The sequence below is a fragment of the Vigna umbellata genome, chromosome 5, assembly GCF_029865625.1.
Source record: "Vigna umbellata cultivar VRB3 chromosome 5, Vumbellata_1.0, whole genome shotgun sequence".
In the NCBI taxonomy this organism is placed as follows: Eukaryota; Viridiplantae; Streptophyta; class Magnoliopsida; order Fabales; family Fabaceae; genus Vigna; species Vigna umbellata.
Genome location: NC_142169.1, coordinates 56726558 through 56744398, shown reverse-complemented (window position 1 = coordinate 56744398; position 17841 = coordinate 56726558). Strand labels below are relative to the sequence as shown.

General features: G+C 28.8%; 1 protein-coding gene across 1 annotated transcript; it reads right to left on the bottom strand.

The window, feature by feature from the left end:
- Positions 1 to 13372: 13372 nt before the first annotated feature.
- ATL63 (TOXICOS EN LEVADURA 63) lies at positions 13373 to 14544 on the bottom strand. Its single transcript, XM_047311402.2, has one exon. The coding sequence runs from the start codon at positions 14347 to 14349 to the stop codon at positions 13582 to 13584; it is 768 nt and encodes a 255-aa protein (XP_047167358.1). The 5' UTR covers positions 14350 to 14544; the 3' UTR covers positions 13373 to 13581.
- Positions 14545 to 17841: the final 3297 nt, after the last annotated feature.

Below are 17841 nucleotides of genomic sequence, written 5' to 3'. Positions count from 1 at the left end.
TTTGGGTATGTGCGATGATCGTATAATTCGTTATACGGGAGCAGATGAAGGAATGTCGTCTGAAACAATACCAAGGAAGAAAGAGATCGAAGAATAAGTTAGAAGAATTCAAGTTATATTTAGGAGTTTATAGTTGAAATCTGAGTTTAAAATATATCAACTGTGAATTTTTAAGTGTGAGATTACGGGATGTTACCGTAAATGTAATGTTACAATATATAAATTATGAATTATCCAATGTGGGATATTGGGATGTTACATTAATGGTATCAGAGCAGTTCGTCCTTAGGATGACCTCTGTGTTGTGGGTCTTCCGTGTCTTCTCTGTGAAGAATTGAGTCTAAATGGTATAATTTACCATTTCCTCCAAATCTAGATAGTAGAGTATTATGTCTAACTACTCATGACTTTTACCATAGATGATTTTCCTTTCTTAATTCTGAGGGTTTAAGGAAAGATATTAGAATTAGTTAAAGCCTTGATAGGAGATATAATATTAGAGTTTAAGTTTCAAAGGATGAGTGAAGATGTTGGTGTTTAGAAGTAAAATTTTTAGAAGTTTCTAGAACAAATTAATAGATGAGATATCTTAAGTTTCACAAAAAGGAGTTGAGTTCAAAGGCTAGATTAAGAGAAGCTTTGGATAAGCATGAATGTAGCAAGGTTTGAGAAATCAGTTTGGTTTAGTATATCAGTAACGTTAGAAGTCAGAAGAGAAGGAAGTATTGATGAGAAACAGAGTGGCATTGTGTGAGATTGGTAACATGGATTGATGTATCAGCGATGATTGGAATCTGAAGAAAGAAAATGGTGGAAGATTTGAAGATAAAGTTTAAAATAAAAAGGGATAGGAATACTGAAGTAGATTAAGAATAAATCAAATATTAGACAAAGAAGAGTAGATGAGAAGTTGTATAAGGCATAAAGAGGATTGAGAGAAAGTTTAATAGGAGGAGAAATTTATAAGTTAAGAGAACACGAGGTCTTTAGAGAAGAATGAAGTATTGGAAGGATTCTAAGCTAAATGGATGATTAAAAGGAGATGGTTAGATTTTTTTCAGTAAATGTATTAGAGATAAGATTTGAGAATATGTGATTTTTGTATGAGGAGTAGTGGAGAAAATCCAGGTACGAAAATTTTGGCTTTCGACTTATGCAAATATTTGGTATTTTTGATAGGATTAAAATGTCATGATTTACGGTTGTAAATTTTATTGATTTTGGGATGTTAAAGTTAGTAGAGGTAGTGTAGGTTGAATTGATATTATTATGAACATGGCAAGATAAGGAAGAAGAAGAGTTTGGAAATAGATAAAAAGGAGGGTTGCAATACTAATGTGATTAGGGAATTAGGAATAATTAAGAAGTTGTAGGTTGTGATTGGAGCAATTTCATCAGGCATAGTTATATGGTAGTATTCAAACCTCAATGGTGATGTAAAGGATAGGTAAAGATTTATATGTCGCACCTTGATCTCTATCAAGTGATGTGTGTGAGTGAACTTGTTGATACTTACTTTTAGTTCGCATAAGATAAAAATTTTAGATTTAGTTAACACTAAATATCCTGGGGTATGGTTTTGATCTCGGGAAGCACGTTATAATTGAGGTGGGTTGTGGTTGATTGCCCTGATAATCTCTCTAGATCGTTTAACTTATGTGGCATAAGTGGTTTATTTAAATGAGTAGGTGCAGTATTGATAAGGAATCTAGTTAGTTTTAAATTCGGCCTTATTGAGATTAAAATAAGTGGTTTCAGAATTTATAACATTGTTGATTGAGTGATCTGTTGAGTCTTATCAGAGATATGCAATTGTTAGGTACTGGATTAGAGACAACATTAAGTTTGTGAATTCATATTAGCTTAGGATGTGGGAAGGTATTTTGAGGACAAGGTTTATATTCCTAAAATTTGGAGTTTATAAGTTAATTCTTGAAGAATGTTTTAACTTAGACTAGAAATGTTTGCTAGGAAAATAATTACATGAAGGTTGAAGTAATTTGGAGTATAATCTTGAAATAAGCTTGATTATTCTAGTTTTGTTAAATATTTCAGAAGTGTTTATCAGGGAAAGAAAATAGTGGTTCAACATTTAGTGTGGGTTAAATAAAAGATGAGGATCAATATTTTAGGGATATCTGACCAATGCAAGTGAAGGATAGACATTATAGTCTAGGGTATGATCGAAAGGATGGTTTGGTTCAAATATGTTTTTAGAAGTTTATGGTCTTCAAGAATTGTGAGTTGACTGTTGTAGTTAAGGGTGAAGGCAGTATTACCGAGAATCAGATAAGTTCATCAAGGACGAGTGAAGGAAATGATGCATGATCTTAAGTGTGGAAGGGTTTATATGGATGTTATAAAGCATACTCAATATAGGTATTACTTTTGGACAAGTTCTTGATAAATGAGTATAGAAAAGAAAACATAAGGATGAATTATTTAGTAATAGTGTTTTGGACTCCGTGTAATTATTAGAGTAATTAGAAATTTTACGAAAAATAGAAGTATAGGGTAAGGTGGAGCAATCTAGTATAAAATTTTGGTAAACATAAGTGGCTTTTGGAGGCGTACGATTTCTAGGAGTGGAAACTGTGTTGAGAAAATATAATGGAAAGTTGTTACGGAAAAAGAATGATTCTTAGAGTTTTAGAGCGTCATGGAAGTCTTAAATAAGGATCTCTAAGGAGAATCACTTTCTGATTATAGTAGGAATGAAAAGTTTTCTCTAATCTTGTGATTTATAGTTTATGAGTGATGAGTTCTTTTAAAACATTAATGGATTATTTTGAGACTAGTGAGGAAGGTTTAATGATGGTTGTGATAGGGCTAAAGTAAGAGTGTTTGGAAGGTTTATGATTTTAATTTTTGTGAGTACATTTCAATTTGAGATGCTAGAAATTTTATGCACAAAATAAGTAGAGAAATGATTCAGGTTATGAGTGTGAGACTTTTCTAGTTGAATGCGTTCAGATGAGTATTAAATTAAAAATTTTTATTTTCGAATTTTCGAGGACGAAAATTTTTGTTGTTGGGGAGAATGTAAGACCCATAAAAAAAAATCTATATATATATATATATATATATATATATATATATATATTTATAGTAGTAAATTTTAGTATTTTATTAGTAATAATAATTTTAATGGATATAAAATTGTAAATTTTGGATATAAAATTATAGTAATTTTAGAAGGAGAGGTTCAAATTTTTGGTAACTTATTTAGTAAAAATTTTTTAAATGGAATAGTAAAAAGTAAATAGTAAATAGTAAAAAGTAAATAGTAAAAATAAATTTTCAGCATTAAGATTCCTTAGCATGGAAGAAAGTAGTAGGTAGAAATTAGGATCAGATTTGGTGAGAAAATGATTGAAATATTATTTTTAAATAATATTAAAATAATAAATAATATTAAAATATTAATGAATAGTAAATTTTTTTTTTTTACTATAAATAGCCATGGGAGGGAAGGGTATTTTGCACCAAGAAAAGAGGAATCAAGTGAGAGCTTGAGAAATAGAGAAGAAAGAGTTAGGGAGAAATTTTTAGTTGCAAGAAGAGTAGAGGTTCTGAAGGGTTTCGGGGAAACAAATTCGGAGCAGGAGATTAAGTCTGGAATAGAGGTAGGGGAGCTAATCCTTCTTGTATATGATTTTTTTTATCCATGTTATGATAATGAATATGAGTTATGAGTATGTTAAAATTTTGGTAATGGTAGTTATCTATTCACTTATATAAATTTAGTTTTCATTATTATAATTTCTTATTTTCGAGTTACTGTTGTGAAAATTTTCTATTAATTGTTTTCACCGTTGGATTTAGCTAAAATTTTAGTATGTGAATCCTAAGACCTATTACTAAACTTTGACCGTTTAGATTTGAAAATAGAAGTCTGTACTTGGAGAAATAAATACTGCAAGTTTGAGTAAATTAGTCACCCTGTAGTTCTGTTACTAAGTTGTCTCGGTAAAAATATAGATTTTGACCTATTTAACCGTTAGATCAACCTCAAAATTTGATATATGATTCTTAGGACATATTAATACAATTTGACCGATCGGATTTGTAATTGAAGGTCTATGTTTAGAGAAAGAAATTTCGAAAGTGTGAAACAATCGGATGAACACTGTATTGTTGTTCTTAAGCTATCATGGTACAAATTTCATATATATTTCATCTACCGTTAGATTGAGCCCAAAATTTAGTATGTAATTCATAAGACATATTAAGTCATTTTGACCGTTCAGATTTGTAATTAAATGTCTGTGATTAGGGAAATTAGTTCCGCATTTTGAGTATAACTGAAAACCACTTAAAATTCTGCACCTGAGTTACCTCGGTAAAAACCTCAATATCTATCTAGTTAACCGTTGGATCAACCTGAAATTTTAATATGTAGTTTATAACAAATAGTGAATTTTTGTGACCATTCAGATTTGAAATCGGAGTTACCGATTTAGAGATATTAATTTCGTATCTTCTCAGGGATCTCAATATTGCTAAATTTCTATTTTTTTGATATCTATATTAAATTTCGGTGTTAATATTATATGCTGTTGTTTAAAATCTGTAAATAAGAAATTTGTTAAAAACTAGTTGAGGAACACTTTGGCTAAGGAAAGACTTGGTACTTAAGTTGTCCATTGTGACGCACCTCTCTTTCCTGGAAGTCTACTCGACAAGTTTTTGACTTAAATCCTATTGAACAGATTTTGTACTGTTAAATTATTATGCAATATATGTTGTTGGAATGGAAATGTATGATTAATTCATGTTATTATGGTAGATATGAAATTATAAATTATAATTGTGATTATTGCATTTTATTATATTGCAATTGAGTTTATGCGTCTGAACATGATATGAGTATTATGGGGAGATTTTGTAAGGATATAATGTGAGTTGAGGAATATGAGTATGGTATGAGTCTTGTGGAGAGATTCAATAATGTTATGGTATTTGTGTATATGTTGATGTTGAGAGTCCCGTAGTTGGGGGTTATCCTGATACTCTAATAATTATCTAGTCTCAAGTAGAGAGGGATGAATTATGTGGTGAGAGGAGCAGGAGGTCCTGGTCTATGTGCCTGTTTTGGACATAGTGAGGGGACTATCCTTGTGGGTGGTATGGAGGGCAGGATGTCCTGGTCTATGTGCCGGTTTTGGACATAGTGAGGGGACTAACATTGTGGATGGTATGAAGGGCAGGATGTCCTGGTCTATGTGCCGGTTTTGGACATAGTGAGGGGACTAAGAATGGCATCACAAGTGGGGAAGCTTTCGTTGAATTACTCAACAACATATCGTCGGGGATAAGTGTATATTGGGTATTGTGAAATGAGTGTCTATTGGGTACTGTGGTGTCTATTGGGTATTGTGAGACGAGTGTCTAATAGGAACTGTGGTATGAGGGTGTCGAACATAATTATTATATGATATTTATATCAAGGTAATTATACATGTTTTATAAATGATTTGTTGCATGTTAGCTCACCCTACTTGTTTGTGTTTTCTTTTGTGTTTGGGTATGTGCGATGATCGTATAATTCGTTATACGGGAGCAGATGAAGGAATGTCGTCTGAAACAATACCAAGGAAGAAAGAGATCGAAGAATAAGTTAGAAGAATTCAAGTTATATTTAGGAGTTTATAGTTGAAATCTGAGTTTAAAATATATCAACTGTGAATTTTTAAGTGTGAGATTACGGGATGTTACCGTAAATGTAATGTTACAATATATAAATTATGAATTATCCAATGTGGGATATTGGGATGTTACAGGTTTGGGTAATTGTATGTAACATTACCTTGGTTGAAAATGTTGAAGTATATGTTATTGAAATTCTTATTAAGATTGCTAGAAACTGTGTGTATACATTAAATAAATAAAAAAAAAAAATAAAAGATAAAATTATGAACTCTCACTAAATAAATTAAATAAATATAATAACAAATATAAATAAAATAAGAATAAAACAATAATTATAAATAAATATAACGAAATGAAATATATAAAAATAATAAATGTCTAACTTTCTTATCTTAAATAATTTTTTCAAATAACTCTATTTAACTAATTTTTCCAAACTACTTTAAAATATATAAGATAATATTTTGAAAAAAAAATATTATACATAAGATATTTTTTACATGTAAATATCTGGATGTTATAGAATTGACGTTAAAATTTATAATAATAGTAATACTAATAATAAATGAATGGTAATAATAATACTTTTAATAACAAAAATAATAATATTATTATTATTATATATAATAAAAATAATTATAATTATAATTACAACAATAATAATAATAATAATAAGATTTAATAATAATATATAATAATAAGAAAATATTTAATAACAACAATTATTTAGAAAATAATTATTTAATAGTTTTGGAGAAGATTTTATCAAATAATTATTTTAAAAAATAATATGTATTTTTTTTTGCTTAAAATTTAATTTCAGTTCCTATACTTTTAAGTGAATTAATAATGTCTTCCAAGTTTTTACAAGTATACAGATTTAATTGCTTTTCATGATTAGTGGTAATGAGGACTAAATCAACATGTCTCTCAAAGTCAAAAGACTAAAATCAATCAAAAATAAAAATCGATCGAAAGTATATATTTTCTCCTAATTTTATGATTATACATGAGATAAACGGACAATAAGTAGCCTAATTTTGTTTTATGAAAAAAAGAAAATAAAAAGTGAGAATTGTATAGAACAATAAAATAATGAAGAATAATAGTGATTTTCAAATTAAAAAATTAGATTATTTTATTATCTAAAAATATTATATTATAAATAGAGTTTTTATTAATTGAGTTTCATTTTATAAATTCAAAATTTCTTTAAAAATATTTTATAAAAACTTCTGTTAGTTTCTTTCTAAAATTTTAATCTCATCATTCATTTGTTTGAAAATAAGAGAGAAGGTGAGGTCTTTGCAAAGAGTTTTACATTTCCAATTAATTAGAATTCAAAAGAGTAAGTTCACTTTTTGAGTAAGTGTATTCTTTTGAGTTGCATAGGACTCTATGGTTGATGCATGTAACTTAAAACCTCAAGATAAACCTATGTTTATTTGTGGTCATGAAGATGTATTCTGATTTTTGATAGAGATTTTCTTTGTGTAGTTAGAGCATGTGTGAGAATTATAGCTAGAGGAAAACTACTTTAATTATAGAGTAATGGTATTATGACACACTTTTACATTCATTTGATACATAGTACAAGAGTAAAATGATTATAAAAGTGTAAATTTTTGTATTTTTTTCAAGAAAGAAGATAGTAAAAAGTAGAAAAAGATAGTGTCAAATGGATGTAAAAAATTTATGTGTGTTAAAGAATCGTTTTTCTTAATTATATAATTTGAATTATACTTGATGAATGGATTGTGATGAGAAAGTGAAATTGTTGGTAATTTATAATGTGTATGTTGGTATTTTGAATTGAATTGATGTTATTATTGAGTGTTATGATTGAATATAAATTGTCTATCTATGGAATTAATTAGTTATAACTGGATTGTTTAATTTGCTTTTTAAGGTTTTTTTAAACTAAACCATGGTAATTTGAACTAAGGAAGAGATAGAGTTGCCTAGATAAACAAATTGATAATAGTTTCAGGGGGCAAAGTATTGGGCGCTAGGTAGTTTCTCTTAGGAGCTAATATTTGTACTTGATAAATTAAGATGTTTTAAATTTTATAATTATACATATATGTTGATTAATTGATAATAATGGATGGTTTAAATGCAATGTGATGTATGGATTATATGAATGAGTGATACCAAAATGCTTTAGAGATATATGTGTAGTGATTTTTTAAGGAGGAAGTACTTCACTCTACCGAGTTTAGGGTGTATTTAAGGGGGTTTGAGGATATTGTCCTGACTATGTCAATATCCAACTCACATAGAGAAAGATATCTAGTTATGAGAGTTAAGAGAATTTCTACGGTGAGATTTGACGTGAAAGAGAATATTCTAACTAACTATAATGAATTAACCTTCTTATTTGAAGAGGACATAGGTCTTGATATTTTGAGGGTGGAGTAGAGTTTGGGTGGTAATTGTCGAAAATATACTTTACATGATAAGTGTAAAATCTTTAAGTCTACTCAATACACGTTGGTTCTAGCAGGTAGGGGTGGGCAAATAGAACTGAACTGACTGTACTATTAAAATCTATACTGAACTAAAAACTAATTTGCCTAAACTGAACTATTTTTTGTTTTATCAAACTGGACTGAACTGAATTATACTAAATTATACTAAACTACAATATAAACTGAACTACTACCTATACTAATTTTAAACTTAAGTGTACTCTTTTTTAAATTGAATTATACTAGTTTTTAAACTGAATAATATAACAATACATGTTCTTTTTAATTGAAATTTATTTTAATATTTATTTTATTTTATTCATAAGTGTCTTACAAATTAACTTTTTAATTATTTGATATTATTATTTTCTATTTTATTTATATTTATTTTATTATTATATGTTTATGGAAATTATTTTATTTTTTATTTTTTATTTTTTATTTTTTATTTATATTTATTTTTTCATGAATATTATTTTACTTTTATATTTATTTTTTTAATTTTTGTTTATATTTTTTTTGTTTTATATGTGTGTATAATTTATTTTATCTTTTTATCTACTTATTTTATTTTAAAATAATTTTTTATTTATATTTATTTTGTTGCCTCATAAAATTGTTTTATTAATCAATTATTTATTATTTATATTTTATAATGTAAAAATTAAACTAATATTTATTAATTATTATAATATAATAAAAGATCATACTAGAAAAGTTACTCTTAACAAATGTTTATTAATTTTTTTGTCATTTGATATTTCTATAATATTAATTATTTTTGCTATATTACTATTTTTTAATGATATTTCATTGTATAGTCATTTAATAAATTTAGCGTTAAAAAATATATTTTGGTTTTAGTCTGTAAATAACATCATTTAAAAATAATAATATTGATATTTATTTTAAAATAAGTTGATTTTTAAAATAAATAGTTATTTTAGTGTGTGCGCTTACACACATTTTAATATCATTAAAAAAAATTTTAACATATTTTTACATATTTAATATGTTAAAGAATATAATATATTTAAAGTATTATTTTTTTTATACAGTTTTTTTTTATGATTTATTTTACTTAATCATTTAATAAAATTAAATTTTAAAAAAATATATTTTACTTTTATTACTTAAAATAATATTATTTAAAAAGTAATATATGTTTATTGATAAAAAAAATATAAAAATTTGTGATAAAAAAATTGTCTTAAAAAATTCATTATTAATTTTTTATGTGAACGGTTTCTTTTATTAATATTTTATTATTAAATAACGTTTTCTTAACAAGACGAAACAGTTGAATGGGAACTAGAGAAGAAGAAAGAGTATATATAGTTCTCACAGTTAACTGAAACTGTTATAAGTTCAGATTTTAAAAACTAAACCATAAAATAATATACTGAAACTTTTAATAAAAATGGATCAGTTTTTTTTAAGTATAATACAGTACAATTAACTATAGTGCAGTACAGATCAGTTACTTTTGTCCAGCTCTATTAGCAGGACAGTTAACAATCCAAGTCTTGAGAACTAATGGGTTTTGATTACAATTGTATGTCAATCAAGATAAGTTTTGTGCAAATATTAGATTTTTTTTAAATGTTGATAGATTGTTTGAGCTAATTAGGTTAGGTCATTAAACTAATAATTGTTTGACTTATGTATTGTTGGCCTGAGTTAATTAATGACTTATAAATGAATTAGGATGATAATTTTATTTTGACTTGTCTACCTACTATTATCATATATTATAGAAGATTATAAGTGAAAGAATTATGAAGCAATAAAATTGTTAATAATCTTCTTAGAAGAAAGTAATTACTATTTAAGTATATAATTTTTATATTATATACATAATCGTAATTGATAATGAATTAATTATATCTTTAAAGTTTAAGTTGAAACTTTGTCAAAAAATATTATAAATACATCTTATATATTATCATTATTTTATATACCTATGTTTGTTTATCTTTTATCAAATATATATTTTTTAATTAATAAGGTGTTACAAGAATTATCCTAACCGAAATATTTTTTTACGATCGAAATCATTACTTCCACACAATTATTAAGGTAGAAAAAAAGGAGTGCCACAATCCTTTATTTTGTTTACAGAGCATTAATAATGACATAAAATAATATAATTGTGATTGTTAAAATACCATCTAGTAAAAAACAATTTTAGAAAACAACTAACTAATCTGATTGTACTTATTGTACTCATCTATCAATAAATGATGGTCCTAATTCTCAATTAATACTTATATAGTGTTTGTTTTCAGTTCGAAGTGATAATTTTCATTCACAATTTTGAAGAAAAATAAATGATAGCAATATGCATAGTTTATAATATAGTGTGGTGATACAAACATTTGAAATATACCCATTTGTTTTGATGTCTGCTATTGTTAGAATTTGTATTATTGTTTCCTTCATTTTTTTTGTTTGAATAAAAAAATCCAATTCTAAATTTTATTATTAGAATATTTGGATAAATTCGTTTTAATAAAAAAAAGTAGTTTATTTTTTTTTAAAAAAAAGAACGAGTTTTATCACAAGTTAAAATTAGTTTATAAACAAACTATAAAATAAAAATCGAGAAAATTTATAAGATAATTTGTGAAAATTAGCTTATATATAAATTGATTTTAACTTTTGGAATAAACTTTCCAAATTATATAAAATACAGTTTAACTTCTTTTGTTTTATTTTATTTCTGCAACGTTCTCCCTCTCTCTTTCATCTTGAGCAAAGTTGATGATGGCAGCGTGGTGTGGTGCAATGATGAAGGGTAATTTAGTTTTTCTCACTAGCGTGGAGTGCAGGTAATAACTATGGGACTGCGTGAAGCACTACCATAAGTTTAATTAATAGTTATGGTAAAACAAAATGTTAGGCCCAGCCCAATACTTGAATGTAGCATTAAAAAAACTAAAATGTAGGTTGTGTTACAAAACGATGTCTTTTATTTTACTTATCTATTTAGCTAACAATTGATGTGTTACAGTTATCATTTTTCTCTCTTTTGCAAAGTTTGGAGACAAAGGTCACAAGAGAAAGTCTGAATGTTGTAAATTTGTGTAAAAGGTTATGTAAGCACATGTATGACTTGTCATAATTTATGAAGAAAAAACACATGAAAAAAAAGTTAGAGGAAATAATTTATAAATCTATTAATTGTAAGAAAAATTTCTTACATTAATTTCTTTAAAAGCTTATTTTCAAATTATACATGTTACTTTTAGATTTCAAAGAAATATATATATTTTGTTCTTCTTATTTAAGTTTTGTTTTGGTAGGATTTTACGGGACGCTCAAGTTAGGCGTGTGATTTGAAGAGCATCGGCTCTTGGTTGAACATTTAGTGAATGGTTATCACTTTTGAGTATTTGAGAGTAGCATAGAGTGAATAATGCGTAAGTGGAACGTACATGTTTGTGGCCCTGACTTTGTATTTATAATTTATCATAGAGTGTTTATCAATACCTTTAATTAAATATTCTTTGATTATTTTATCATTTGCTGGACTGTTGGCCCAACAATAACTTAGGCGTTGGCCCAATTACGATCCAATCTTTAACCTGAATGAATGGATCGAACATTGCTAAATGATAACCGTTCGACATCGAGACACTACTATACAAGTTTTATTTTATTATAAGAGTCTAAGCAAAAAAGTTGTATCCCAGTAGAGATATATCATGTTATGTTATAATAATATTGTATTAGAGTATATTGAAGATTTTTTTTTTTATCAAGATGTTACATTATATAATATTACATAGTGTATTATATTTTATTAGTGCTTAAGAATAACAACGTATAAATAATTTAAACTTGATTTTTCTCTCTATAAAATTTAACTAATAGTAACAACTTCATATTTTGGAAGAATGAAATGAAAGAAAAGTTAAAATTAAAACACAATCATGTTGTAAAATTAAAAGTATACTAAAACGTATGTTTCAATATGAAAAGCACGTGGCTATCGAAGGGGAAAAGCATGTGCAGAAGAAGCCAACTGTGAATCTATACAGCCAAGTTCTGTTTTCTGTATGCAGTATTGACTAAACATTTTTCTCTGGGTCAGGCCAAGCTCTGCATTAAATAGGATGAAGCACACATCATTTTAATGGGTTCACTTGCACAGTTTGTTTGACCCACTCCACCCTTGCCTTCATGCACAACTATTCAAACAAACAGAACATTGACAACAAATCATCAAAGCCTGTACAGTCACACAGTTGTCTGTATAGAAATGAGTAAGTAACAGTGCTTTACATTATTCATCAATCTCTTTGCTTAAAACACAATGACAAGGTTGTTATCACTAATTATCTGAACTAAATTGGTTTAAATCGTTGAATAACATTATAAGACTGCATGATGGACCCACCACATTGGTTTCCTGCAACCGAGCCACAATTTTTGGACTAGAGGATCGTGACAGAAAACAACACATCTCAACTCTTGAGGACAATCAATTGCTGATAAAAGGTATATATATCGTGAAGTGTGACTGCCCAATACAGCACAGTTAAGTGCTTAGTTATTAAGTACTGTATTTTTGTCCTTTTCCTTTGGTTTATGCACCTACCCTTGTTACTTTCCTACTCTACTATGTTCAAAAGAAGCAATAGAGTGTGGTTGCTACTTCCTAGCTCCATTGCTCTTTAAATACAATCCAGCATAAAGTGATGCTCATAGATTGTCATGGATTTGGTCTAAGCAAAAGATTTCTTAAGCAGTGAAAGTTAACTGGCCTGTGATGTAAGCATGCAGGTAGTACCAGCCAACTCAACTTAACCCAATGAAAATTAAAATTGAGAGCTCTAAATAACTTAGTTAAGCAACAAGTGTTCGTTATATAAGTTATCAATATGTTTAAGCAACAATAATATCAAATCAATTTTATACAAGTGTTTCTATTGTATTACATAGAACTAATCTAAATTAAAGTAAAAATGTTGTTTCCTGTTGGAATTTCTTCTACAACACCTTCAATAAGAACCAACAAGAAGTGGTTTTTGCAGCATTTAAAACTATGTTTGACTAGATATTCTGAGGCTCCATATTTACATTTTCAGAAGAAACCCAATCCTAATTTATGCTTTAAGTGTGCACTGGGATGTATGTTGCAGCAATTTGGACAATAATCCAAACATGAACTAAGCCTTTTATAATTTGATTCTTTTTTGTTAGTAAATGTGATATGAGGACAGTGTTCTTAACATGCTTTAATGACATTCAACAACCTATCTAATAGTATAACACAGTGAAATGCAGGAAAAAGAAGAACACGGAAAAAGAAACTTTTGACAGCTTCAAGGTTTAGAATAATTTCTGAGAGGGATGAAACAGAGAAACCTGTACAGAACCGTAGTTGATGATGCTCATTTCATGGTAAATCGTGTAGAATATACATCTCAAGCATGTAATGAATTAATTTACATTAATTAGCCGAAGGGAAAACCTTGCCAAGCATTCTCTCCAAAGAGCACCCCAAAAACGAGGAAGAGGTTTCTGACACAGAAACACTTGTTCTTGCTCCTCCATTACCATTACCATTCCCGTGATCACTCTCTCTGGTCTCATCGGAACCAGCATCAACCACAATCTCAAAATCAGAACCACCATATTCAGCACCATGATCTCTTGAAGAGACAACCTGAGAAGAATCGCTCTCAACAACATTTACTACAATGGGGGCTCTACAAATAGGACAATTGGAGTGTGAACTTAACCACATGTCAATGCACTCCACATGAAAACCATGGCCACACTTTGGCAAACACCTTCCCACTTCACCACCCTCAAAGGCACTCAAACAAATCACACATTCAAGTTCTTCATCTTCTTTTGCCTTGTTGTTATGCTCATAGATGAAGAGAGGAATTGCTCTAATGGTGGAAGAATCCAGGCCTTTGGTTGAGAGGGGTGAGGAGTCTTCTATGTTGAAGCTGTGGAACTGGTGGAACCTAGCAGGGCCAAGGACGTCGGAGACGGTCACCGTGGTTCGGCGGCGGCGGCGTCGACGGCGGGCGTGTGCCTGAGCCTGTGCCTGAGCAAGGAACCATCTGGCATAGAGGTGTAGAAGGAGGACAAAGAGGATGACAAGGAGAAGGGAAATGATGGCTGCAAGCATGATGTTACTGTTGTCTGAGAAGATGTTCTGAAACATTTGGGTCAACGTGTTGGGCGAGTCAGCTTGGGTTGGCATTGTGAAGAGTGGCCAAAAGGGTGTTTGGTTTTGGCTCAAAGTTGTAGACTTGAAGGGCTTTATTAGGAGGGTGGGTGGCTTAGATTCCTGGTGTGTGTTTGTTTTTTGTGCGCATTTATTTCAGATACATTCGTTCCAAAACCATATCAGATTATGAATATTTCGGAGATAATTTTGAGAAGTTATAAAATCTTATAAAAACAATCATATACTTGTTATGAAACTCGATCATGTTAATTACATCTCAAATTTAACTCTAACGAAAAAAACAAATGTAACTGAGAAGAGACCGTTCAGATTTTGAAACGACACATCTGCAGAATGAATTTTATGCAACCTTAATTAATATGACAGTACTAGATAGAAAAATGTACATAATAGAGTAGATTGGGGCGTAGTTGGTGTATGGTTGCTATGTTTTGTTTGTGTCATGTGAAAGTGATTACGTGAGAGTGAAGTTAGTTTTGTATGATGGAATAAATTAGGGGTGTTGCCTGAGGCATATGATACACTTGCGTGTAGTGGTTAGCAAGAAATTAGTGTGTTGTAATGCATTAGTTTGTTTAGATTGACGTAGAAAGGGGTTTCGTTGAAGTCAAAGAAAGAATCCCTATATCCGAGGAGGAGAGAGTGATGTGATGAGAAAAAGGTGCAGAAATGAAGGACTCGTGAAGGCGACGGCAGCAGAAAGAGGGTGGTTGAAGTTTATTATATTCATGTGGAGCAGTGTACTCTTCTGAATAGTTTATAGAGCACAGGTTTCTGTAGACCATGGTTTCGGTGGTGCTATTTTTTTAGTCCTTCATGAATTATCCTTGTAAAAAGTCATCTATTGGTGATGAAAATGTGTTAGTATTTTAATGAGTTTTTGGTGTGATAGAATGTACCATACGTAATTTCACTAATGTGGCGAATTTAGGGGATCCCAAGGCAGAACCAGAGCATATAATTCCGAGTCAAGATTCTTGAGGTTTTTTTGCACAAACCCAAAGTACACCAAGGAAAGCTAACCTTCCTTCAACCATTTTTTTTCTTAGAAACAAAATTTCATCGGTTAAATACGTTTTTAATTATTAAATTTGATGTAAAATTAAAATTAATTTATCGATGCTAATGAGTTTCTTTTAACCCTTGTTACAATTAGAAATAAAATTATACCGGTACATTCTTATTGGTAAGAAAACAATATAGGAAAAAACTATAACCTAATACACTGAATGAGTGAGATGTAGGACCATCTCAACTGTTTGGCTCAAATTGCTTATTCACATATTAAGAAAGTAAAAATATACTTAGACGATATTAAGCCGTAATTGGATCAGTCCTATTCAGAGATCCAATACGAAACTTATAAAACTTATAAATACAGAAGAAGCAAGTAAGAAGAAAGGTGGTTGCATTTATTGAGTATTTAAAACTTAATTGTAATAAGCTATCATTAATATGATTTGAACGTCAAAGTGTCTTTAACTGGTAATTATCGCTTGGATTTAGACCGTTGAATTATCACTTGGATTTGGACTGTAGAGAAAAGAAGTAATTGCCCTTTGAGAATAAAAAAAAGACTAAATTAACACGTTAGACAAAAACAAATTGTGAAACTGTTTGAAAATGTGATTGTAAATCCTATTTTAATGAAACAAAAATGAATGAACTATTGATTAGGAAAAGAAAACCATATGGTATGTTGTGTTATTTATATGAGTCTTGAATTATTTGGAATACATGAATGATGAAATTAAGAAAATTTGATGGAAACATAGGGGGTTGTTTTTTTGTAGTAGAATTGGGGTAGGGGTAGTAGGCATTATTGTTTAAAAAAGAGAAAGAGTGTTGAAGGGTCCCATGTGAATGGAAGTGAGAGGCATTTTTCTCTACACTTTATTTTGGCACACCTTGACCACCCTATAACCGAAGCTAAATGACAAAGACAACAACAGTAGATATCTTTGCATAGATTCCAGCATTTTCTGCTGCATGCTTCCGACCACCATTTTAGACATGCCATGCTGTGTGTGTGAATGTTCATATTCATTCACAAAGGCTCGTGAACTCTGACGTACCCCAAACTGCCACCATGTAATTATTGTATCATGTAAAGAGGGACCTATGGCCTCTTCCCATGCACTTCAAAATTATTGCACCTTTTCCCTTTTAACTTCACTTCTTTTTTCTTATTTCTATTCATACCAGCTTTTAGTTTCGTTTTTATAGTATGTACTGCATTGTTAATATTAATGCCTTCTTGCTCTTTCAATCTGATTCTTACAAATCTAATAAATGATACAAAATTCGTTGATATAGGAATATTATGATTAACTATTACCTTTATTTTTTAATTTAAAATTTATATACTATGTTTAAATTATTTTGACATCAAAAAAATGTTCTTAATATGATACACATAATGATTTGTAAAGTAATTATCAAGAAATCACTAGTGAAAAGAAAGAGTTTTTATAAAGACTATTTATATAGAAAGTGGACGTAATTAATGATGATATTTTTACAATAAAAAAGAAAATTTTATATAATAACTCTAGTTATAATTGATATAAGAAAATGAATATAATAATATTTTAATAATAAATAAGAAAACTTTTTATATGATTTTTAATTATAATTAATATAAAAAGTAATTATTTTGTCTGTATTTTACGGAGGATTCCCAAATTCTTAATCTTTATTTTTCTACTTTTTCTTTTCTGTCTCCTTTTTCTCTGTGAATCACATATCTCCTTCTTCTTCACTATTCTTGCCATCATTTTGTGTCACCTATTCTTACATGATGTTGTATAGTGATTTTTGAGTTATTTATGACTTGATCTAGTTTGGTGATTAAGGTTTACCATAGATCTACTAGTTGAGCTATTAAGGTTGACCATCATACTCCTGTTCTATACCATTCTAAATTCAATAAAATTATTTTAACCTGTATAAAAGTTTTTTTTTATATTAGTAAATAAAATTAAAAATTATATTTTGAATGCATTGATAAGATTTATATAGATAAAATTGAGTATGGTGGTGAGAAGGGTGGGTTAGGTGTGAGGTTGTGTTCTGACAGGGGGGATGGGAATGAGTCGAAGAATTCATTGACGAGAGCAGACAACAGAGAAGTCAATATGTAGGTAATAATCATGTCTTTGTCTCTCTACAGGACCTTCATACATAACAGATGTGGCAAAGTTGGAGAGAATAGAAATATGATAGGTGAAATAAAATATAATGAGTAAAATTAATGACATCTAATTAAATAAAAATAGATAAGAAATAAAATCAAATAATGTTTGTTGCATTTAACTAAACTTATAATGATTAAGAGAGTGGAAAGGATATTTATTGGTTATGAAGAAGGAATTTTTTTTTTTTACATTAGGTGGTATCACTTGATAATCTATTTATAAAGATATTTTTCTTATTAAAAAAACTAATTTTTATATTTATAAAAAAATTAAAGAGTAAAATAGTGGGTGTAAGAATTTATTTGAT